General features: G+C 33.6%; 1 protein-coding gene across 1 annotated transcript; it reads left to right on the top strand.

The window, feature by feature from the left end:
* The first annotated feature begins 3,969 nt into the window (after window positions 1-3,969).
* On the top strand, window positions 3,970-22,352 carry LOC128226780 (uncharacterized). Its single transcript, XM_052936832.1, has 6 exons — window positions 3,970-3,973; window positions 10,636-10,742; window positions 10,933-11,004; window positions 20,236-20,307; window positions 21,034-21,187; window positions 22,285-22,352. Exons 1-6 carry the CDS (start codon window positions 3,970-3,972, stop codon window positions 22,350-22,352), a joined length of 477 nt encoding a protein of 158 aa, XP_052792792.1.
* Window positions 22,353-27,883: the final 5,531 nt, after the last annotated feature.

Genomic DNA, 27,883 nt, shown 5'->3' with positions numbered 1-27,883 from the left:
ACCATTGTTCTAATATCGTTTTGAGGGTAAATTAATTTCTTGGAATCAAATTTCATCTGCCAAAATAAATGCAGATACCTAAATGCTCATCTAGTGACATAAACACAAATACAGACATTAACATCTTCCCACATCAACACAAATTCATACATTCTCATTCACCCTCATCCTCACAAATACATTATTAACTGCACACATCCACACAAATAAACACAGTATCATCTACCCACATCCACACAAATACATACATCATCATCTAACCACATCCACACAAATACATACATTATCATTTACCAACATTCACATAAATACATACATTGTGATCTACCTACATCAACATAAATACATATATTTTCATCTACTTTCATCTACACAAATACATATATTCTCATCTACCTACATCCACACAAATATATTCATTATCATCTACCCATATACACACAAATACATACATTTTCATCTACCCATATCCACAAAAATATATACATTCTCATCTACCCTAATCCACACAAATTCAAACATTTCATCTACCAACACCCACACAAATACAAACATTTTCGTCTACCCACATCCACACAAATGCATACATTCTCATTTACCCACATCCTCAAAAATACATACACTATCATCCACCTACATCCACACAAATACATTTATTCTCATTTACCCACATCCTCACAAATACATACACTATCATCCACCTACATCCACACAAATACATTCATTCTCATTTACCTACATCCTCACAAATACATACATTCTCATCTACCCACATCCTCACAAATACATACATTATCATCTACCAACATCCACACTAATACATACATTCCTATCTACCCACATCCTCACAAATACATACATTCTTATCTACCCACATCGACACAAATACATACATAATCATCTACCCACATCCACACAAATACATACATTTTCTTCTACCTACATCCACACAAATACATACATTATCATCTACCCACATTCACACAAATACATCCATTATCATCTACCCACAGAATCACAAATACATACAGTATCATCTACCCCCTCAATCACAAATACATACATTATCATCTACCCACATTCACACAAATACATACATTCTCATCTACCAACATCCACACACATACATACATTCTCATCTTCCCACATCCACACATATACATGCATTATCATCTAGCCACACCCACACAAATACATACATTATCAACTACCCACATTCACACATATACATGCATTATCTACTACCCACATTCACACATATACATGCATTATCTTCTACCCACACCCACACAAATACATACATTATCATATACCCACACCCACACAAATACATACATTATCATCTACCCACATTCACACAAATACATTAATTCCCATCTACCCACACCCACACAAATACAAACATTTTCGTCTACCCACATCGACACAAATGCATACATTCTCATTTACCCACATCCTCAAAAATACATACACTATCATCCACCTACATCCACACAAATACATTTATTCTCATTTACCCACATCCTCACAAATACATACACTATCATCCACCTACATCCACACAAATACATTCATTCTCATTTACCTACATCCTCACAAATACATACATTCTCATCTACCCACATCCTCACAAATACATACATTATCATCTACCAACATCCACACTAATACATACATTCCCATCTACCCACATCCACACAAATACATACATTCTTATCTACCCACATCGACACAAATACATACATAATCATCTACCCACATCCACACAAATACATACATTTTCTTCTACCTACATCCACACAAATACATACATTATCATCTACCCACATTCACACAAATACATCCATTATCATCTACCCACAGAATCACAAATACATACAGTATCATCTACCCACTCAATCACAAATACATACATTATCATCTACCCACATTCACACAAATACATACATTCTCATCTACCAACATCCACACACATACATACATTCTCATCTACCCACATCCACACATATACATGCATTATCATCTAGCCACACCCACACAAATACATACATTATCATCTACCCACCCCCACACAAATACATACATTATCAACTACCCACATTCCCACATATACATGCATTATCATCTACCCACACCCACACAAATACATACATTATCATCTACCCACACCCACACAAATACATTCATTATCATCTACCCACATTCACACAAATACATTAATTCTCATCTACCCACATCCACACAAACACATACATTATCATCTACCCACATTCACACAAATACATACATTATCATCTACCCACATTCACAAAAATACATACATTATCATCTACCCACATTCACACAAATACATGTATTATCATCTACCCACATTCACACAAATACAAACATTATCATTTACCCACATCCACACAAATACATACATTATCATATACCCACATTCACACATATACATACATTCTCATCTACCCACATCCACACAAAAACATACATTCTCATCTACCCACATCCACACAAATACATTCATTATCATACACCAACATCCTCACACATACATATATACTCATATACCCACATCCTCACACACACATATATACTCATATATCCACATACATACAAGCACATATATTCACACCCATATACTCACGTGCATACTGATAAATTACGTAATTGGAACACCTTTGTTATTAATATCAGTTTGACATGTTTAATATACAGCAATTATTTATGTTATGTTTGTTCTGATTCTATCTCTGGTATATTCTTCTTCGTTTTCTTTTCCTTTCACTTTTACTGTTGTTGTATTTATCTGTGTTCTCGCTGAGATCATCTGAACCATTGCATGAACTAATTCTGCTTTTATTTTATGTCCGAGATAGGGTACTATCCGAAATTCAGTATAGTTAAGATAAAATATTTCTTCACAGATTTCTTATTATGAATACGCACCAATCTTTTAACTTGTTTAACACCAATATTGGTTTACACATCATCACATATCTGTGAATGAGAGATTCAGACTCGAGACAGTTTTCAATACCGAATATTGGTGCAATAATGTGTAGCTACAATAATTAGCGATCAGAGATAATCTTTTATTATATTGACATTTTATATGTATCCCTGTGACCTCGAGTCTGCCATAGTAAACAAAAAATCGCCAAAAGACTCAGTGACGGTCATTTAGGTGGACTACAATAATGTGTATATGGTGGAAATGTTTATGTCAGAAGAAACTTTGTATTTGCATATACTGTAAGTCGTTGTGATCATCTGTTATTGTTTGTATCATATGCAATGTTTGTACATGCCATTATATACTACCTGATATATTGTATAGTGTAATATTATGCTGACATCGTGAGATTCATGCTATTTAGATATGTTTTGAAAACAAAAAAGCCCATATAAAATACGTATTTTATAGCTGTAGTAGAAACTGATATGCTTTGCATACATAGAGATCCAACCATGTACACATATATACAAACATACCCATCTGACAGCTGACATACGAATACGTACATACACATATACCAAATATGGATCCAACCATGTACACACACACACATATACAAGCATACACATCTAACAGCTTACATACGAATACGTACATACACATATACCAAATATAAGCACGCACAAAAAGACATGCACTCACAATACTCTGGTCATTTTTATGTTTGGCGGACAGTTTCCGCTTGGACATGATCGAATTAGTAATTTGCGCCAAAAAGCAAATAACAATTTAAATTATTTTAATTCCATTGTTTTCAGTATTGAAAACCATTCTCATTGAACATTTTCATCTGGCCATGTAATGTATTTTTTTTGGAAATCTAACACCTGACCTATAGCCTGATGCAAATGTAAGGTCATTATCAGATAAGAGACTGAACGAGTCCGAAGTGGGCACAGAAACAATTACGTATTGCGGCCATTTATGGTATCTAGATCGACGACAACACAATGGGTAAGTTCTGTTCCTATTAGCAATGTTTTCATTTCTGGAATCAAAATGCAGCTTAATTGGTTTGATAAATTGAAATCATCTTTCTTAGCTCAAGCTTAAAATTATTTTATTTCAATTTCATCGTTAATGCCTTTCGACAAAAATGAAGCGATCTCTGCCGTATGTTCACGTATGGATGAACGTTTATACATATCAAGAATTTAAATATGTCTTATTTAACTCGCCATTGTATGTATTTTACAATATACACAAATGTAACCTAATTAACGTTTGACTCTTAAAGGAATTTGATGTTCAAATATCCTTGTGATTTCCTTGAACAATTGACACTAATGTTAAATACCTTTGGTCTCATATGAAAGGGTAGTACTTGCCGAGAATTTATATGTAAGCTAAATAAAAGGTTAACTTTTTTATTTTGCTTCTTTATTTCAACTGAAATACGGAGTGACTAACCAAAATGGAACTTTCCATTTTAGAAAGTGTTAATTTATAATATGTTAAATGTATTGCTATCATAAGTGTTTCTATTTTACGTTTAAAAGTAATTTCAAGTGGTTGATTTTTTCCCGCGTTATTGTGACGTCATTAGATAAAATGTTTCCCGTTACAGTAGGGTCGTTCTATTTACATGATGTTATGTATAAGAAAGGATTACTGAAAGGTTTTCTTAAATGAAATGATGTATTGTTTTTTACAATTCCTGAATAAAATAAAGAACTATTGGTAAATATAAGTAATGAATTGCGGGTTTGATGTCATTATCGGGATATGAACGCAATTGAGCTGAACAAAGTACGCGTCCTTCGGACTCCACACACCTGGACCAGCTCAATTGCGTTCATACCCCGATAACGACATCAAACCCGCCATTTACTCCTTAAGCAGTGTTTGTATACCACGTGATTAATTGCGTCATAAATGCTACGTCGGCTATATTTTGCTTCGAATGAAGACTTTAAACAAATGTATCTTCATTATTTCTTCACCATTTTAAATAAAACATAGCGCAATCTACGCCGCTAACGTAGCTCCACATTCGGTCTTTTACTAGAAATTGATTGAGAGTTTAATTTCTAAAAACACTTCGACAAACCTTTTCACAATACGGCCGTCTGACCGAGCACTGTCAAAACATTATTTTGGAAACAGGTTTGTCGAAGTGTTTGATGAAACTAATCACCTTATCGAATTTCGGTAATAAAACGAAGGCGGGGCTATTTAAGCGGCATAGACTGCCCTTTTTTATTTAAAATGGTGTAGTAAAAGAAAAGTTATCTCTGATTTAAGTCTTTATTTTAAGCAAAATTTTGCATTCCGACGTAGCATATATGACATAATTTATCACGTGGTATACACACAATGTTAAGTGGAAGCCCGGAATGATAAACGTTCGGGTTGGTTTCCTCAGCTTATCCTCTGGCACAACCAACATTGTACCGTTTCAATAGACAAGCGTAACTTAAGAAACAATATAATCATTGAGTTTCTATATCAGTTAGAACATTTATTTTTGTACCAGCATGGGCAACCCAGTTCAGTAAATAACGAATTATATTTATAACATTGTTATCCTTTAGACGATTTTTTTATTCGCAGGTCTGATACTTTTTGCTGTGGTGTTACCTGTTCCTCAAGGTAAGCAATGTATCTGTATATTTACGAAATACTTGTAAACGTGTGAACAGTATGGTGACTTAATCTGAATTGTTCCCACGACTTAGCATATCGTGATCATGACGTAGAGATAACTAAGTCAAAGGTACGAGTTATTAATTCGTGGCGACGGAAAACATCATTTCCATTATCGGGGATACACCATACATTATCTGGGCAAGATCATTGCCTTAAGTACTCCTTGAAACGTTAACATGGCCTTATCCATTTCTATGTATCTGATACAACTCAGGGATTTTTGAAGCCTGTTGACCGCATTCTGTTTTGGTATCATTTGAAAGCATGTGTAGGTACAGAAAGATTATGTTAATATTATACAAAAATAATTACAAATATTATTAAGCTTTTTAAGCCCTAAGGGATTGCAAAATAAGCCAATTCCCGTCCGAATTCAGTTTCATTAAATAACAGCTTTACAAACTATTTAAATAATCAAGAAAGTACAAACTAAATTATTAGCCATTTATTTCACATAATAGTATAAATTCACACAATGCTCAAAAAATATTTGTGTTCACAAGAAATCAAGTTTAGCATTAAAGCCAATGGCTGGATAAAATTGCAAAATTCTTTGGCTATCGGATACATATCTTAAAATGGCCTTCTCTATTTAAAGTTACACTCTTATTTAAAATCAATACATACACCTATATAAAAAAATATATATTATGGAGTAATATACCTTTAACAACTTATGCATTTATGGAACATATTAATTACTGATAACAAGATTGTAACTGTGTATTCAATAGGTGAATACGCAAAAAAATACATGTTTGGTGAGTGTAAAAGATTTACAGTGGCTTATACTATTGTCTTATAATGTAGAAATACCGTGTTTTCTGCACCTTTTTATCAAATTGAACTCGGTATCATTCATAAGAACCATTGTTTTTGACATTTATTTATCCTTTGTTTGGTATATTAAATCAATTGTATTATTTGTGGTAAATCTTATTTTCATGTAATATTTGATAGTTTATTAAAGTCTCATTAATACAACATATATACATCAGCTATTAAATATACATTAAAATATGCATTGCCACTCAGTATATGAGTTATAAGAGACTATAGCACACACACAAAAAACATAAAACAACATATTACTTATTTAACATCTAAAATCGATATATACAAAAGTAAGAAACTAGAAACCAATGCTAATCTTGTTTTAAAACTTAGTTAAATGAAACAAAATAAAATACCGAAAATGAACGCGCACAAACGTGCATACTTACGAAATGGGTGTAAAAAATCGAATATCACCCCGGTCAGACCGTAGATGAACAGATTAGCACTCATTTCTAGCTTAATGTAAAATAACACAATAATTTAAGTTTAAAAAACAACAACAACATTACTTACACAAATAAAACATCCTATAATTAAGAATATCGTTGCAGGTTTTGGCACTCAGTCTTGACAACATATTATTTGATAAAATAAAAGACAACTTATCATATCAGACATACTTTGAAATAATGGATTAAATGTGTTCGCCTTTTCTAACAATGACATTCTTATATTATTATACAACTTACAATATAATAACACATGAATTTCTGATTCAACAGAATTGCAAAAAGGGCAAAGACGATCATTAAGGGCAAGATTTTCATATCGGCCCGTTACCACTCGAATAGGAGCTACCCCGTATCTAAATTTACTTAACGCTGCCCTATGTTTTGGCGGCATAATCAATTTACAATAATTTTCAACAGAATAGTTAATTTTATACTTGCAATAGTTTCTTAACTTATTTCCACCCCTTCCACGTATACCTTTTGGTCTATTAATAGAATCGTGCCACTCATTGATATACGCTGACATCATTTTATCATATATTTGGCTAACAACGGTGGATTTTGGTACATGGTCATTCATATTAGTATATATATCCAAGTCAAGGCTTACCATCTTCTCATTTACATAATAAAACCAAGATTTGTATGTATTACATGCCTTGCCGTTTGCCCAAAGAGCTATTCGTTTATTGATACGAGACACAGGTGTATTACACAACCTAGACCAATGTCCGACTATAGATTTCCATTGACGGATAATCGGTGGTACCCAGGCCATTTCGCCTGAAAGAGCATCATTAGGTGTATAGTTCCCAACGCCGAGAAAGAAACGCATGGCTCTATTATGCACGGCGTTGATGCATGAAAACGATTTTACACCCCAGATAGATGCATATAATTTAGTGTATGCGTCATACGGTATACCACCAACGATTTTACATTTAGCAATAAGAAGCCCGAGCGCACGGCTAGCACTCTGAGCAACGGCTTTAGCAGTCACATTATAATCAAGAAATTCATTGATAACAATGCCAAGGTAAGTATACTTATCAACTGCATATAGCCACACTTAAAGTTGAAATTTGTGCGTTGTACAGATTGAGGACGAAAGTGAACTATATTACTCTTTGTTGTATTAATAGTCATGTCATTAATATTACACCAGTCAGCTAAAGCATTTAAAAGTACTTGTAAATCAGCTTTGCTTGAAGCTAGTAGAACAATGTCATCTGCATATAATAAAACACACATTTTCTCATCTTCAATAGTAATCCCAACATCTAAACTTTTTAAGTACTTAACTAGGTCATCTAAGAGTGCATCTCTAATCGGCACAGTTGTCCTGCGTTCCTTGCATCATTTGTATAATTATATAACTGCAAAATAAAGCAATGTCTTAAAGCCCGAACCTGCACATCAAATGAATGTATTCTTTTCATTAGGTATTCCAACCAAAATTGTTTGACACTAACGGGTCTAGTGCGGAAAACAAACGTCACGAAAGTAAAACCCTTATATTACGAACATGTGTTCAAAACGTAAGGCAACCTTAATGTAATCGTTCCTTAATCCGGCATATTCGCATGGACATTTGCTATGCATAATATGCAATTCGTAAATACTTTTGGAAAATTGTGATGATTTTGTTTTGATCTATGAAGATTCAGTACAAATAAAAAGGACTTTCAATACGATTAAATTCGATTTTCTACGCAAGTTACAGACTTTAGCGTATCTTTAAACACTCGTGAAAATATTTCAATTGGTATCCCTCGATGGAAAAGCGAATTACAGCAACATAATTTCGAAATCGTGGTATTGTAATTCTCATTCCCTTCGTGGGATAATCTTACTAATCGTATTCCAATCTCCCATCGTGGGATAATCGCAGTATTCATATTCTCATCGGAGGATAGTCGAAGTATTCGTTCTCTCATCGTGGGATAATCGCAGTATTAGTTTTCCCATCGTGGGTTAATCACAATATCCGTATTTTCATCGTGGGAAAATCGCAGAATTAGTTTTCCCATGGGGGGATAATCGCAGTATCCGTATTCGCATCGTGGGCTAATCGGAGTATTAGTTTTTCCATCGTCGGGTAATCGTTTTCTGATCGTGGGATAATCAGAGCATTAGTTTTTCCATTGTGGGATAATCACAGTATTAGTTTTTTTTCCATCGTGGGATAATGGCAGTATAAGTTTTCCCATCGCAGGGTTATCGCAGTATTCGTATTCTCATCGTGGGATAATCGCAGTATTTGTTTTCCCTTCATGGGATAACCGCAGTATTTGTACTCTCATTGTGGGATAATCGCAGTATTAGTTTTCCCATTGTGGGATAATCACAGTGTTAGTTTCCCCTTCGCGGGTTAATCGCAGTATTTGTATTCTCATCGTGGGATAATCGCAGAATTAGTTTTCCCGTCGCGGGGTAATCGCAGTATTCGTATTCTCATCGTTGGATAATCGCAGTATTAGTTTTCCCATCGTTGGATAATCGCTGTATCTGTTTTCCCTTCATGGGATATCCGCAGTATTCGTATTCTCATCGTGGGATAATCGCAGTATTAGTTTTCCCAACGTGGGATAATCGCAGTATTCGTATTCTAATCGTGGGATAATCGTAGTATAAGTTTTCCCATCGTGGGATAATCGCAGTATTAGTTTTCCCATCACGGGGTAATCGCAGTATTCGTATTCTAATCGTGGGATAATTGCAGAATTAGTTTTCCCATCATGGGGTTATCGCAGTATTCGTATTCTCATCGTGGGTTAATGGTAGTATTAGTTTTCCCATCGTGGGATAATCGTATTATCTTCGCAGGATAATCGCAGTATTAGTTTTCTCATCGTGGGCTAATCGCAGTATTCGTTTTCTCATCGTGGAATAATCGCAGTATTAGTTTTCCCATCGCAGGGTAATCGCAGTATTAGTTTTTTCATCGTGGGATAATCGTTGTATTAGTTTCTCCATCGTGGAGTAAACACAGTATTCGTATTATCATCGTAGGATAATCGCAGCATTAGTTTTCAAATCGCAGAGTAATCGCAGTATTCGTATTCTCATCGTGGGATAATCGCAGAATTAGTTTTCACATTGTGGGATTATCGCAGTTTTCGTATTCTCATCGTGGGATAATCGCAGTATTAGTTTTTCCATCGTTGGATAATCGTTGTATTAGTTTTCTTATTTTGGGATAGTCGTATTACCATCGCAGGATAATAGCAGTATTAGTTATCTCATCGTGGGATAACGGCAGTATTCGTATTCTCGTAGCAGGATAATCGCGGTATTAGTTTTCTCATCGGCAGATAATCGCAGTATTAGTTTTCCCATCATGGGAATATTGCAGTATTCGTATTCTCATCATGGTATAACCGCAGCATTCGTATTCTCATCGCAGGATTATCGCAGCATTAGTTTTTTATCGTGGGATAATCGCAGTATTCGGATCCCAATTGAATTTATTTTGTAAAAGCAGATAATTGGCCTGTTGACCATAAAACTATTTTTCTTTTTCTCGCATGTTGAACACTGCAACAGAATAAAAACTATGTTTCATAACACATACACTTAATCGCTTCCCCTTGTTGTATGTTCCTGTAATTGCTTCTCTCTTATATTGAACGCGGCAACAAAAAAGCGATGATATATTTCCCATACACAATGTTCCAGTACCTGGTTCAATACCAGCAGAAGACGTTTTATCGTGTCGCCGATGTCTGAACGCGAAGACGATCGACACGTGCACCACGAGTATTGTATGTGATAATAGAACTGAGGTGCGTTAAAGTTACGTTACACCAAAACACGTTTCAGTAGACTACGATCCCAAAGATTCGACAAAAAAATGATCAACACAAATACAGCGCTTATAATACACTGATTTTGTACAACCAAATTTCATTTACGAAAGCCAACAATGGCGCATCGAATGGCTCGCCTTAGTTTGATTTCTTTTCTGTTTTGAAGGAATGCTACATGGATGAGGTTATCACTCCGAATGCAGAAGTTGTGTACAGAGCTGGATGTCGTTCACGACAGGTAATATATAAAAGTTATTTCATATTTTTTTCTGGACGCCCAAACCATTTTTATCTACAAACACGTACCTTCATTGTTGTACAAATGCACGATTGCTCAGTGCACAGGGAAGAACCACTGCGCATCAGTTTGAAAGAAGCACTGGCGGTACTGAAGGTTTGTGGAAGGCGTAATGAATGATATCGTTCAGACTATATTATATCGCTGGTTACTCTAAATATTATACCGTGGGGAAAAGTCTAACAAAACTGTGCAATACATGAATATTCATATTAATAGTATAGCGTTATTTCATTGTAACTTGGATTACAGTCAAAACTGTTGTCTCGAGGTGGAGCGGACGTCATCTGCTGCTCGAGGCCGATAGGCAGGCAGTTCAGAATGTCACCTCCGACGCCAATAGTTCAATCTAAAACAAAAGTATAATTTTCATGTATTATAGCAAAGAACTAAACAGATTTGAATTTATATAACGAACCAGGTAATACTAATTTTTAATTTTATTACTGATATTTGTGTTTTTCATTCAAATGTGACGAAATGGCGTTCGTATGTTATACATAAATGGCAAAACAATTTTGAATATTTATACATATTAAAAACCCGGCCTCAAAAGCACCTTATAAGTGTTTATAGCTTTTTAAGTAACCAGGTTTTCCAAATAAGACAAAATGTATATGCAAGATAAAAGAGGCATCAATAACTTGTATGTGCTATGAAACTAATTGAACATGAATGGAGACAGATTTCAAAGAAAGCCTGGACCTATAGTGTGTTATGCATATAATAGTTATATCCTATTACCATGTGAATACAATTCTCTATACTCATCTGTTTTAATGTGAAAAATGAATATATTGACCAAGAAATCGCAAATTCGCTCTGTTTTTTTTTTCGGCAATGCGGAGGATCTACTAATGTGATTGGAAAGCGACAGAGTGCGGATGAGGTGATTGCATGTTCTGAGTAAGTACTTGAATATCAGTATAAACCGGGCGATAACGCACTAGTATTATAGTTATACTATATGTAGCTGAGGTGTATGGTGATTGTTTCTCAGGCCTCACCAAATTTATGTTTTGTTCCGCGGATTTACCGCACCTATTGTTTTGAAAAAAGATTTTTTTTGTGCGAGCGCACCTATATTTTCATAGCAACCCGAATGTGTTTGTGGGAAAACGGTTTTTGGAAACCTACAGTATTATAGATTATAATTTTCCAACGCAGTTTTATAGTATGTTTTGTAAAGGAAGAAACCGATGCGTGGAGTTTTATATTTCAACCTTTTAATTGGTGTCAATATTATCAAAATGGCGGCTTCGGGTATTCGTGAACACATTTTTCAAAAAGCAACAGTTCTCTCAAAAACTGCCTATCATATGACTGTGAAATGTTTGTCATGATGATAAAAAAACACAAGTTGCCGCTAGTGCATGCTTTTCTGTAATTTAGAGTAGTTTTACTCAAAAGGCTATTATCTGATTCAGGTCATGATACTCATGTCTAAAATTTGACTTGAAGACGTCGATTATGTAGAAGACATTCTTAATAATATCAAAATGTTTTTCATTGTTTGATCTTAAAAGTTGTTTGAAAGTTATTTTGAACCTAATACTGACAAAACAGCATTTATTGTATTTGAAAAACGATAGATTTATTCATTCTTTTTGATGTTTTCGAACGGTGCACTCACCTGCTATGTGAAATAGTGACATTTTGTATTTCATTTGATTTCTATCACCTCGAATGGTGATTTTTAAAGCAAATGGCATAAGCCATATTTACACAAAGAACATTGCTGTCTGCTTTGTTAATATTATATCATGACCTTTGCCAACATGCATATAAAGTCTAACAAGTCATATGTGCATATTTCTAGCACTCTCCAAAGCCGCACCTAGATGTAACAGCCAAGAACAACAATAAATTTAACAAATAATATATAAACACTTACTTACATGTTGATTAATTTGACTGTGGCCAGCTGATTTTATATAAAAAAAACAACAATAGTACGCTTTCTAAAGTGTTACTGATGATAGCTTAAACTGAACAAATCCGAAGATGTTGCGTTCATAGAAAAATATTCGCCGAAAGGCTGTTCATTGAAGGAATGGAACTTGTGGTGTCAATCTTCGCTTTTATACATGATTTAAAGATTGAATTTTGTCATTTTCTTGTGAGATAGTATTGATTGATTTGTTAACGTTTTCACTGTTGATGAACATTAAGTATTAATCTTATGTTTGGAACATTGCTCAATAAAATACATGTCTGATAGGTTTCGTACAATATCATCGAAAAACATATTTGAATTGCAGTACAAATTCAATGTAAGTGTAACTCTTAAAAGTTATAACGTTGGCAATCATAATTTGCATTGTTTTGTGTATCTGTAAATCCAGTGTGTTATCATTTGTTTTATGTTATCCAACATTTAATATGTCTTTAAGCTCCTGTGCATAGCCGAGGTATTAATTAATTAATAATTTATTAATACATATATAGCATTCTTGCCTAACGAAGCTTTCAGTCCTTTGATATTATGAAGATTTTGCTAATTCATGCTATCTTTAAAACCTTTTTTGGCTGAAACTTTTTTGACTGACTCGGAGTGTTTTGGCATGTGACTTCATTTTCTTCAAATATTTTACATTTTCAAATCATTTGGAAGGAAAGATTAGCTAATACATGTCGCTTTTATTTTTAATAATGTTTTCCTTATATGTTCCAAGTTTTAGTACAATGATGCTTTTTATTATAAAATTCTATGTTCACACAGTTTTAAACCTTTTATTTTATAAGGCAGACTGTGTGTGATGTTCATAGTTTCAAACAATGACTGCATCGTATCTTTGAAAAGTTTTTTTAGGTGCTCTGAATTGCATTCCACCGTCTGCAGATAGAGTTGGGATCTCTAATCATAGAAGTACTTGGGGTTTATTATTATTTGTTTTATTGTTAAGTTTCCTCAAGTTAATGCATACTTTGATAAGATTTACCTTTTGCGTTTTATCTTTATTTAGGATTGTTGGGATAAGAGTGAGGTTTGTGCACATAAACTGGTTTAAACCCCCAATAAATTTACATTTTATTGACCGTTCCAAGGCGGTACCTAACAATCCTTGATAAAAATACCTAGTTTAGTATGTATGCACTGTGCTGCTTGTGGAGTTTTGTGCTGTTCTTCCATGTTTCTTGTTTGTGATTTTATGTTCTATGACTTTGGCGTTTACCCAGTGCCATTAAACCGGGTTTATGTTTAAACCTTTTGCTACTGAGCTTGTTTCTGTAGCTGTTCCCATAAATATTGTCATAGACTTAATATTGTGCTCAAAATCTGCATCGTCGTTGTTTTAAACATTGAGCAGAACTCCTAAATCTTTGGCATGACAACCAAACCGTTGAAGGCATTAGAGCGAAACTTGCAATCATGATTTAGAGACAATGCGCACACATGTAGCAAAACCCTATGATTAATAAAATTGTTGACTACTCCCCCGTGTTTTATTAAAAAAAAAAAAAACACGCAAACACTGACGCACGTCTGCGTTCACTTCACGGAGCTATTGTTCATTAATGGATGTTTCAGATGTTGTGACCACAGAGCAGATTGCAACTCTCACTATTGTGGAATAAAATCAAGTAAGGCAAATGTTTTATGTTACCTATTTTTTATTATAACACTTAAACTTATTGAGGAAGAAAATTGAGAACGTTCACCATTTTGTGTTTTATATTCACGGTTTTGCAAAAGAAAGCAATTCTTCGGTAAAGACGTTTTTAATTGTACATTGATTTAATTGCATTTTCAACTAACCTTTTTCATTTAATCTTAGCATTGATGTAACGAAACTCAGAAATAATAGTTTCAAGCAAGGTGCTGCTATTCACAACTCACTTTTGTAATAACTACCGTTATTAAACGATGATTCTGTTAAAACGTTTTGCAAATATATAGAGGTTATTTGTTGACTTCAGTGTAAGATCGTATTTAATATCACGAGAGCGAAGCCACGAGCGAAGATATAGTTTTTATATGAGTAAATTAATGTTATTACATCCTTTACTGAAATCAACAAATTCTTGGATTCTTTTCTGCTTATTTTCGAAATTTTATTTATATCATATTCATTTTTTTCTACTGAAAACCTCCTAATTTGGAAAGATTGATTGCTACGCCGCTACTCATTGGACGCGACTCACGCAAGGTTTTTCTATCTGTTCGCGTAGTTGTCATTTATATTTCCGGTTGATGGTGAAATAGTTCTTAAAGAGTTTGTTTATAGTTTATAATTCCCTCGTGTGTTAGTGCAAAGATGGTGTGGCTGGGGAAAAACTATTAAATTGTGGTGCGAAATTTCCGGAAAGTTCGCACCACAAAGTCAAACAGTTAAAAATAGTTGGTAGCTGGTATAAAAGCTAAGTTATTTTCAAGCAGTAGTTTTGGCTGTATATTTGTTTCGAAAGCAACTGGTCGAACAATCAGTTCAGGTTAAAGAAAACGTTTTAAAAATAGGTTTATCATCTTTCTAACAGGAAGCTTTGTTTGTGTGCCAAAACTATAAATATAGGCAACCTTTTTTAATATCATATTGATATTTGGGGCAATATTTACTGGTTCCGAAGTGATGAAATTAGTTTTGATCAAGGGAAAAAAAGCCTTGATTTCAAAAATAATTTATATATAATGTGATAGTTTTACTCCTAAATTTGCAGTTTTCAATTACTATTGTGCAGTTAAGGTTTAAGTAGGGCAGGCAATCTTTGAGGCATAATGGTAATGTGTATGAAGGGGACATAGACTGCGGATGGTTAACAATAGAAGTACGGGGGTTTACCTTTAAGTTTATTATTATTTGTTTTATTGTAAAGTTTCCTCAAGTTAATGCATACTTTGATAAGATTAACCTCTTGCTTTTTTTCTATATTCAGGATTGTTGGGATAAGAGTGAGGTTTGTGCACTTAAACTGGTACCCCCAGTGTATTTACATTTGAATGACCGTTTCAAGGCGGAACCTAACAATCCTCGAAAAACATACCCAGTTTTTTTATATATAGTATGTATGCACTGTGCTGTTTGTGGAGTTTTGTGCTGTTCTTCCATGTTTCTTGTTTGTGATTTTATGTTACATGTCTTTGGCGTTTACCCAGTGCCATTAAAGCGGATTCATGTTTAAACTGTTTGCTACTGAGCTTGTTTCTGTAGCTTTTTGCATAAATATTTAGATTGTTCCGATAAGACAGTCTCTAATGATATCAAATTGGCTTGGACTCGTGTTTCACTGACCGTTCCAAGGCTGTTATCACACTATTTATTAATCAAGATATTTCTATACGTGTGTGGTCTGTTTGTGGTATTTGTACGTTTATGTCTCTAGTTTATAGTTGTTTTGAACCTTGCCTTGTGTCTCTAAACCGTAAATTACTCTTCTTAACTCTAAGGAAAAAGTCGTTGTTACACACACTGGCTATATTTACTATAAAGTCAAACCAGATCAGAGACAATATAGTTAACATTACCTAAACTGGATGTTATTGCTCTCTTCTTGTTGTTTCTTTATATTTGTAATCATGCTAATTTATATATTCTGTTGTGCATGCCATGATAATTGTTCTGATGATTATAAGCTGTATATGCTTGTATCTAAATAAATGTTATGTTCTGTTCTAAACAGTTCTGTTCTAATGAACACTGTGTTTTACTTATGGGCTTGTCCCTGTAATTTTCATTTTAATACTGCAATTATACACACCTGCGAAATTTTGACTCCTTGATGACCTCGCCACAAGCGACGTTGACAAATCGTTGGCTAAATAAGTTTGCTCAAATTTGCGGTGAGTAACCTGTTCCCTTGTGTTCCAATAGACACTACTCTCGTGGGACAAAGCATGAGATAATGCAATACACGGTCTTTCATTCCAGATAGGTCTCAGTGTTATCATTGTGATTCTACGGTAGCAGGCAACCAAGGTCACGTCACTGATCCGAGCCAATGCTTCACGTTTACATCATGTGGTTCCGATATGGTTTGTACTGAAATAACATAGCTGTTTCCTTTTAGCGTTTTTTTGTGTATTGACCATTTTGGTGAATTGGTAAACATACATTACTTAACACGTTATATCATGTCATAAATACATAATGGCTTTGCGAGTATTGGCGAATAATTAACTCTCGACCAAACTTCAGAATTCATGTGCACAAAATGATGTTTTGAAAAAGTTGAAACAAGTGTGATTTGTAGAAGTTTTTTCACCAGATTACACAATAACACAAGCCAAATGTTAAATATACTATCAAAGGCCAGCGGCCAGGGAGTTAAATTTGAAATATTACTACGAGATTTTGGTTATACAATTGGGTACAGCTATATTGCTTTCAACAAATTATAAAATTACACTCTATTTTTTATATTTATAAACAACATACTTGTTTAGTCGACGGTTATAATTTGGAAAAAAAACAAGTAACGTTTTATTGATTTATTTTGCGCAAGTCCCTTTTGCCATGAACCAATCCGTTTATTTTAATTCCTTTTTTATTAATGTCGCTTTTTATCGTGTGAACGGAGATGATTTGGTAAACATTGATTCAATTTATGATTATTATAAAACATACAACATCACATTGTCATCTATCGATGTTTCAAGTTTTATTTTCCATCGAAAACTATTCAAATGAAAAGAAAAAATCATTTGCTGATCCATTTAAGGGAGAAAAGTAGGGAACAGTTGGCTACTGAGTAATGGTTCTTGATATGTGCAAGAGGAAAACATGTTATGACCTTTATTAACATTTAAACTATAATTAACCTTTTTTCCAATATTTTTTATTTAAAGCACAGATATACCATTTTTACAACTTTTTTGTCTTGGAAAGGGCAAATTTTTGCGTAAATATCTGCAAACCAATGATATAAGGTTGCTGACAAGAAATCAGATCGTAGATTTTCATTTTTCGGTTCGAAAATTGATGTTTTATGGCTTAAACCGTTACTAACGTTTAAAGCAAAAGGCATAACACATCAATTTTTGAACTTAAATATGAAAATCTGCGATCTAATTTTTTGTCAGCAATCTTGTTTAACTGGTTTGCATTGATTTTCGTAAAATTTGGCTCGTTCCAAGGCAAAAAGTAAACAAGTTGTAAAAAAAACCCTTCAATCTGTGAGAGTGCAGCTTTAAGCATGAATGTTTGTTTAAACACTTTCTATACGAACATTCACATGCTTAAGTTTGAAAACCATTCTGTGAAAAGTCTCTTGATTTGATAAAATTTTCATAACATTACAAAGGGACATGCAATTTACAATATCTTAGTTTGGGTTTAATAAACGAGTGTATCGTTACTATGATAAACCCTGTTAAGTTGGCAGTTGAAATCTGTAACAGTGGCAAAGTCATTATGGATAGGCGGACAGGGTTATTACAACAGGGCTGATTAGGGCATACTTAGTGGAGGGGGCCAAACAATGTAAACCATATAAATCTTGAACTATATATGCAAACTTGCTCATTTAGAGCATAAACCCATAATACCACTTTAATATTCATTTTTAAAAATTGAAATATTGAAACTCCTTAATAATGACTTTTGGAAAAAAAAATCGGAATTTTTCGATGTAACCTGTTTTGACGGCAAAAGTACTTTATTGTGAAAGCGGTGTTTCCTTCGACGCACGATTTAGGATGTCTTACATGTATTGTTACAATAACAATCTATTCATTTTAGTTTCAACACTACTTCTTCAACAAAATCAATTTATCTTAACATAAAAAGCCATACATGGTTGGTAAACTTTATGTAAAGGATTGAGGCATCATACAACACAGCGTCCCTTTTCGGTCTGTTATGGATGTGTGTTTACGATCAAAATGTTATAACTCGTGTATGATTCGGATAATTCACGTGCCAATGTGCAAATCTCCTCTCGTATGGATAATTGAGAAGTCGAGTGGTTCAGAGGCGTAACACGTAGTTATAGATTATAGCATCTTTGCTATTAACTTGTTTAATAAAATTGTTTCTTTGCCCCTAAATGGCCATTGATTTGCTGCTCGTTAATGTTTACTACCATTCTTTAATTTATTATTATCAAATGGTTATTGAATGTAAATGAAACAACTAATAATGGAAGTAAAATAACGAAGTGATTGGTGTTTTTATTACTTATGAATTGACTGGTCACTTCAAGTAATCTCAGCAAGCTATATCCTAACTAGCTCACCTTCTTGCCTATTCAACTTCTACCAGCTGCTACATTGACACAATTGACCCAAATGTCCCAAACTAACGTAGTTTTCTTAACTTTAACAGTACTTAGAACTCAAAACAATTACTTGAACTGTAGCTTAAGTTACTAGATCTCACTTAGTCACTATATATTAACTGTATAGAAGCACGAACCTTTGATGTTTTAACCTTACGATTAAATTCATTGTTTAGTCCCAACCTCGAATTTACACTATATTGTTTATGATATGAAGTATTTGAAAGTCATTATCGGTTGCAAACTTTTCCAGCACACCTTGAGGTTATACTCAAATGAACTATCTAACGCATAATATGTATCATGCACGAATTGGTATATGTTAACAGGCAAAGGTTTTACGCTAACATCAGTCCGTAAACATTCAATATTACATGTAAAACTAAATTCATACCCCAGGTATGGGAACCATAGCACAATACAGGCTTTATGATTTAGTCAAATAGTTTAAACAATTCAGGGTTTGGAGATGGTAAAATGGTTAAACACGAAAAATGAGTCTTCGTTTTCTTAGTAACCGTGTCGTATGTGAAGTCTAATATGCTCTCTCTCCATAACAATAAAATTAATAAATAAATAAAGAAATAATTAAATAAATCTTAATTGAATAGCTTTGCAATCGAAATTGGGATAGAAGCTGTGTGAGTCATGAGTCTTTATGGCGATTATTTAATGTAAAATTAATAAATAAATAAAGAAATAATTAAATAAATCTTAATTGAATAGCTTTGCAATCGAAATTGGGATAGAAGCTGTGTGAGTCATGAGTCTTTATGGCGATTATTCAATGTAAAATTCATAAATAAATAAAGAAATAATTAAATAAATCTTAATTGAATAGCTTTGCAATCGAAATTGGGATAGAAGCTGTGTGAGTCATGAGTCTTTATAACGATTATTCATTTAAAACACGACTTTAACTTACATGTACGTATTTAACCTTCTATTTTATTATAGGCATGTTTCGCACGTAATCACTACCACGGTGGAAGTCCCCTGGCAAGTAGATATGGATGCTTCAATTTTGAGGTAATACGTTGGTATGACAGACAAGTAAATAACTCTGTTCTTCTATATAACAAAAATAATTTGATCTTACCTTATTTCAGTATCGACCTAAGATGAGTATTCATTTCAATCTACTATGTACATGTATATGCATAAACTTGTTTTGGGGGATCACAATAAACATTCCAAATGTTAACATCGCAATGACTGACAATGAATTTTAAAAGTAATTCCTAATAGTTCGCAGTTTTGTTTTGATTGACAGTATGTATTATGTAAGTAATTCATTAACTTTTTAAAGGATAATTGTTTTTTATTAGTGTAAAAGTGCATCATATTTTCACAGAGGGAACACCAAAATCTCTGTTTACTTTTGGTTTAACTCAGCGAAAGAAAATTTACACTGGAAAAACACGAAATCATTTTGCTGTAGGCCTACAAAGGATAAAGAATGACAGTTTATATTTTTACAAACACGTGCCAAATTGAACGCGAACGTAACGTCATACGAAAATTAATGACGTCGTTGAAATTGTGTCCAATGACATTAATTTTGTTTTGGACGTGAGTTCTTGCTTAAATTTCGGAAACAATGAATTCTTATAAAATTTATATTTTTACTGTACTGTTTAAAAACAGTGAAATATCATTTTTATTTCACTGATAAATCTCTATCAATGGCCGAAAAGCATAAACTCACTTGATATATGCATCATCCGAGATTAGTGAAACATGTTTTTTTTGCAGATATGCAAGCTTTTAATGAGGCGTGCCTTCGATGATCTGAAGAGATGTTACGGGATTGAAGATACTTATCTGTGTGATAATAACAATGATAGCGTTTGTAATGTTTGCTGCAGAGATGGTGGTTGCAACTACGGCGATTGCCAGAAGATAAAACGTACGTACATGTTTTAAAAATAATATATTCTTATTCGACGTTTATCTTTTGTCTTTCCATTTGACCCATGTGGTGGTAAAATTAAGTTGCATTCATAATACATTGTATTAGAATCGATGCAAAAATCTGGATTCCCTACTTTTGTAGATAATAACATGTATCACGATTGGTTTATTGAAAAAACAAACATTTGGCTAATTTCAAAACTTTTCCGACGACGTTTGTATACCTGAAATTGCAATATAACTTTGACCAAAAACTGTCGAAAATATATTTACCCTAAGGCTGAGGTTGCCGATAATCGATTATGGAATCTCGGGGAATCGATAACCGGCTGGAAATGTATCCAATAAACATAGAAAATGAACAGTACTGTAGAAGTCTGGAATTAGACGCAAGTCTTTTATTTGGCATTTTCAAATACACTAAAAATCTCCGAAGATATCTCTAAACGAATTTAAAACAACATCAGATACGTCAATGCTTATTCATTGATTTATCGATCAGTTTACATGAACGTAAAGTGTGTAATTCTTTCTAATTCACATATGTTTTATAAATCTTATTTTTTTTATCATTAATCAATCATTTATGGACGTGGTATTTCAAAATATCTCACTTCCTACATGAATGACGCTATCCGCTAGCTTCGCTCTCGCATGGTATGAAAGCACTGGGGGTGTATATCACATTCCCCCCCCCCCAGCTACTAACAGTGTAACTAATATTACCGGTTATGATTAAGACACATTGTTAATCCCTGCCTGATAGTGTAAAGTTGTTAAAACTGAAACTACATTTTATCCAAAAGTAATCCAATTGTCATGACGCCGAACCACCATCAAATAATCAGACATAACTGTTAGAACGATGGAGTGATTTGCTAGTCACACGATAACCTATGAAAAACAAATGTACGTTGACCTGGGTGCAATATATCCTTTTGTAAAAATCAATATCAATTTAGAGTCATTTAACCTTCCGTTCAAAAACTATTTAGTACAAATCAAAAGCGTATAATTTATATTTAGATTAGAAAAGCAGATAGGAAAAAATAATGTAAAGGTAGCTAAATATATATTTCATTCCACGTGCAGGTCGTCTGTTTGAAGAGTATAAGCAGGGTTTGTTTAGTCTGGATACCTTGAAGTCAACCACATCGTAAACAACAGCGATGCGAACACACACGACAACGTGAAGCATGATATCGTAAACAACTTATCAATCTTCATGTAATAGTATGAGTATTAAACATTCGCCATTTCACTGAAATGTTAACTTATTCATTCGTTTTGTCAATTTTCTGTGATCCCGGTGTGTTACATCTGTTGTCCTGCGTCGTTATTCTTTTCATATATGAAAGCCATCATCTCATTGACTACTGACCCCACGGCATTTGTTGACGTACATATACTTTACGCCACGTTCTATAACTATCTCGTTAGATAAAATATTTAAATGATCCAATAAAATGTATGTAATGGAAGATCATTGTGTAAAAGATTTACAGTCTGAAAAATATACATACTAAGCTGTACATCGCCTATCACAATGACATCGCTTTTCTGTAGTGTAGTAAGTAACTTTACCTTGTGTTATAATATTAACGTTGGCACAAATGTATTGAAATTGTATGTATAATAATTTTTATTTTTTCAAAAAATATACCGCAACATATTTGAACGAAAGAAATTTATGATTTATTCTATACATTTTAATTGCTTATTTCAAGGTCCAATTAACATCCAACGTTACGTATATAACGTCCCGAACGTTTTGCCTGACACAATGGTTTGACATTGTATGACGTACTAGAATTTATATTATGACGTAAAATTTTAAATAAACGTCAGAAAGAGTTGAAGAACTTTGATGAAATTATGTGGTTTTCTAATAATTCTAATAATAAAAACTTGGATACTTTAAAACATAAAATCTTACTTTTTCACATCACGATTTTTATTGTACATATCAACACGTGTTTTGTTAATTTTGCAAATTAAACTTGATTTGTGATCTAAAGAGAATGAAAACACTTAATTAAGTATCATTTGTCAAAAGAAACGCCAATCTGACGCTTTAAAAAAACATCATTTGTCAAAAGAAACGCCAAGCTGACGCTTTAAACAAACATATTAAAATGTTTAAGACATTTGGAATGCTTATCCTATTCAGTTTATTCAGATATTTGAATTCACGTAATGAACGTCACTGCGACAAATAATGCACCACTGCAATGGGATATTTACTTCTGCTTTGTACTGCATCGGCTAGAAGTCCTCAACAATTTCTGGTGAGGACATATAACGCCAAATCGGAATTTAATACTCGCTGCTGCAAGCGTTGAATTTAAAACATGGCACCGAATAAACAAAAACATTGCACATCCTGGTACTTAGCATTAAGTTATAACGTACCAAACGTCACTGAATTAGTGTTGTTGAATAAAATATTATGTACAACTTTTATGGTTGGGATGTTTTAGATTTAACAACAATTAAAACTGTTTAGGGCATCGCACAATAATCGATTATGACTTGGAAGAAGTAACCTGGTGTATATATAGTAGTTAGTTTTTACCTATGTGTCCGAAATCGATCACTTCTGGTCATTTCTGAATTGTCTTCATCAAAATTTATCCTTTCTAAACGCATACATTGATGCTATTTTTGCTTCGACTAATGATAAAGCAATGACACTAAATATTGTTTGGTTACTTTGTAGACGATGGTGTTTGAAGTAAAGATCAACTTCAGTTCATCATAACCAACGGACACCGCCATTACTGTTTGATTTTAAAAACTACACCCATTAGTACAGAATGACTGTACATCATATTGACACGCTGTGATAGTTTGAATCCGAATAATTATCTCAAACACTCCCAGTTTCGGCATACTTATTGCTACAACACTAAAAGATGATTGCTTGAAATTGGTTCGATTTAGTTCACGGACTCTGTAACCGCATTATAAACCGCGTATGAATTATTTATAAAAAGGTTTTATGCATAAAATATGTTCTCGATATGGTCAGTCTTATATGCCGGGATATGGCATACGGGTTGAAAAAAATATGGCGAAGCAAAGTTTTCTTTGTAGGGTAAAATGTCTTAGTATGTAAATGCGATATTTACATTTGTTTTCAATTAAACTCATCAAATTACATAAACAATCATACTATAAATAACATGCAATGTTTTGCCATGAAAAACGCAATAACGCCTTTAAAACGCTTAAGCAAGTACTTGACTCCCCACATTCACGTGAATAGTTTTGTTGCTACGCAGGCAGTGTGTATTAAAATATTTATGTTCAATGTCGCGATTCTGTGAAACAGTTTTCCAAATGGCTTGCAGCCGAGAGTGTAAAATATTTGCAGGACATGTAAAATTTACTTGATGTAGTTTTGATTGTTTACTTTTTAACCGCTTTTTTGTGCTCCTACGCGTGATTGCGTATTTTTATCAAATGCATAGTGGTTACGGTCATCCAATTTTTCTTAAAATACCCATAACGTTTTCCTAGTGTTGTTTAAACTACAGTATAAGAGTGGACTTTCATCCCATATATGGTGTTTGGGGTCGTGTTACATTCAAAACCGTCCATTTTGCAATAAAATAAATTGAAATTATACCCAGTGCTTTATAATCTGTTAACATTAGTGCTCCTGAAAATTCCAAAAGGTATGCTGCATTACTTTTAATTTTTGTGACATTTAAAAACCGTGTCAAAAGTTTATAAATGAAAATTCGTGGTTTATAAAATTGTCGGTGTAAACTGTGTGATCCCAGTCTTGCATGATTTAATGTTTAATCGTGCATTTAATAGCATTTCAGAAGTTTCAATCGCTCATTGTCTTAATACTGTTTATAAAAACTATTATACTTGATTTCGAGTAAAATTATACAAAAAAATAAGAAAAAACTCGAATTCGAATGTTTCGGTTTGCTTTTTTAAGGGACCTTTATAATTATGTAGGACGATAAATTTGTGCTTATTATAATCCTTTTTCATTTACTTTAAGGGAGTTCATCAAATGTATCAAACCGATTCATCGCTTTTCATTTGAAAGAACTTAGCGGTTGTGTTTGCTTGCTTCAGTTACATCACCGACAGTCTTTCAGTGCTTCCAGCTCTTTGATTCTAAAATCGCAAACGAAGCCGCTTCAAAACCTACAAAGAAAGCCTATTGACTAATATGGCATATACATGCTTTGATTCAGTTTCATGTGTAAATAACAAAAAGAACACCGACTAGTCACTTTCTAAATGTAATAATTAGCCCTGCTATCAGAAATTGATTTTACGAGTCTACCGCAACTTTACAATCAAGGAAAAAAAACACCAGGAGAATACATTTTGCTGAAATGATTATACATATTATTCTGTTTATAAAGTTCACTATTTTAGTTTCATGTTACTTTTGATTTTAGTTGAGCGCCAGCTAATGCCATTGCAACTACTTTGATTTTTGCACAGTTTTGTACTTCTCAGAAATACTTTTTTGAGCAAATCAAGACCTGTATTGATCTATGCATTTGTAAAAGCCGGGTTAACTGGCAAAACATATGTATTAAACAGGATAAAATGCTAGTGCAACATTGACAAATAACGAACCACTTCTTATTCGCAAAAAAATAGATAAATAGAAACATGTTAAGAGGAAAAAAGCTGTGATTTCAGTTATATCTCATTTATTTTGTGCACTACTTAATGGCCTTCCGCAGAGCATATTTGGGCGGTGAAAGTCAAATGTTTAAACGTCGTTCTAAAAGTTCATGTTTTATTTAGTTTTAAGGAACGATCTTATTTGGGAGTATACATACGTTCTTGGTGGCATGTCTCGTGTTGGAAGGGATTGACTAAATTTTACAAATGAAATTTTATCAGATTTTGGATAAAAAAGCATTCATATTTTACGGAAATGTCTGTCGACATAATAACATTATGTTTGTGTCAAAATGTCACAGACTACATACTCAACAGGTACTTGAGAGTTCTCGATCAAATCCTTTCAAATATAAAAGTTATTCAATAAAAAAATGATGGATGAAATTCATTTACTGGTTACAAAATGCAACTTTTTGAAAAAAAGAAAAAAATCAAAATTGATTGGGTATTTCTGACAATTTTGACACAAAACTTATTTTTTCTGCATTTAGATTCCAGAAAATTGTAAATGCTTCTAGATTTAATATCTGATAGAACTTTCTTTTGTAAAAACTGCCCAACTCATTCTTAAAAGCTTCACATGTTGCAACTGATATATGAATCATGCTTGCTAAATATGAACCCTCAAAACTAAATAGGAATTGATTTTATAAAACATTTTTAGTTCGTGTCCTTCAAACCGTGTTTGCACTGTGAAAGAACATTTAATTAGCAAACCTGTATATAAAACTTACATCTAATGAGAACAAATCTTCCACCCCATATAAGTAGATCAAAATATTTGCCCATGCTGGATTTTTTTTTATCTTGCACGCGGGCAAAGATAAAGAAAGTACCCGTATGGGAATACTTTTTATTGTCTTCAAGCAATTATCTCCCTTGTTGTAAACAGTCCCTTGTAACACCATAGAAACCTTGTCTTGTGGTAATATTTGAATTCCAAATAACTCATTTCCAGTTCAATTGGCATCAAAACATTTTTTTCACGTTGTACACAAAGTGCACGCATTTCTATGATAACCACAAATCATCACATATCAATACGCAAATTATTTTCACTACGCACAACAGGGAGTTCCGGCGGAAAAAGAGACCTTTTTTATTTAACTGAGGTTCGAGATAAAAGCATCTACCATGGCCAAACCTTCGCGAAGTGTACCTCGTTGCCTTAAAAAAAACTACGCTCGGGTTTGGATGAACCTATCTTACCCGAGCAGCCATGATAAATACTTATTATACGGCGGGGTCAAGCCATAATACCTATATATTTGAACATCAGTTGACTTTCGTAAAGGTACCTAATTTATTTAAATCAATGTGTGTATCCAAAATTCGGGGTACCGTAGATTATCGCTATTCTGTATTGCAAAACGAGTTAAATTTGGAAAGGTTATGAAAGTTTGTAATTTTCAGATAAAAGTAAAGATATAAACAACTGGCATAGACATGTAGGGGTGTCGTGCATATTGTTTAATTTCGTTTTGTAAGCTTTCGGAAACACCTATTAAAACATAAATGTAAATCACACCATGTCAGTCAAGCACATGTTAACTGATGGCAATGTCCGGAGATACAACCTTAATCGGCACAGATTTGCACCGTAAACGCTTCAGTTATTTTTGTGCGCGATACGACTTTGTCCTTGTTCCATCACATCTCTTTATATCGGCTAATTCTCTGTTCGTTTTACAAAGCATAATTAGAAGTTCCTACTGTGTCGTAGTAAAGCTTACTGTTCAGTACAATTTAAAGGTATCTGATACTTTAAATCACCCAATGCATACCAACGGTTATATCCTACTAACGTTACCTTTAATTACCGCAAATGTTGTTCAAGCGAAACGTCAATTGCATTGATTAACACTTCCATAAGTAGCACCCCTCCCACCCCAATGAAAAAAGCACAAACAATATCAGATATTTCAGTCGTTTGTTGATTGGTCCTAATGATTATTGCCTCAACCATCCCTCAGATCTCGGACCATTGATTTGATAACTCATTGAATAAACGGTACCTCTTGAA

Source organism: Mya arenaria, chromosome 1, assembly GCF_026914265.1.
Source record: "Mya arenaria isolate MELC-2E11 chromosome 1, ASM2691426v1".
Taxonomy (NCBI): Eukaryota; Metazoa; Mollusca; class Bivalvia; order Myida; family Myidae; genus Mya; species Mya arenaria.
This window is presented reverse-complemented; position numbering and strand designations above follow the sequence as displayed.

What these genes read in the sequence shown, in the direction of transcription:
- LOC128226780 (XM_052936832.1), top strand. An exon ending in TATGTGATAATAGAACTGAG is followed by an intron (nt 10,743 to 10,932) that starts GTGCGTTAAAGT and finishes TCTGTTTTGAAG; the next exon opens with GAATGCTACATGGATGAGGT. An exon ending in CTGGATGTCGTTCACGACAG is followed by an intron (nt 11,005 to 20,235) that starts GTAATATATAAA and finishes ATTTTATTATAG; the next exon opens with GCATGTTTCGCACGTAATCA.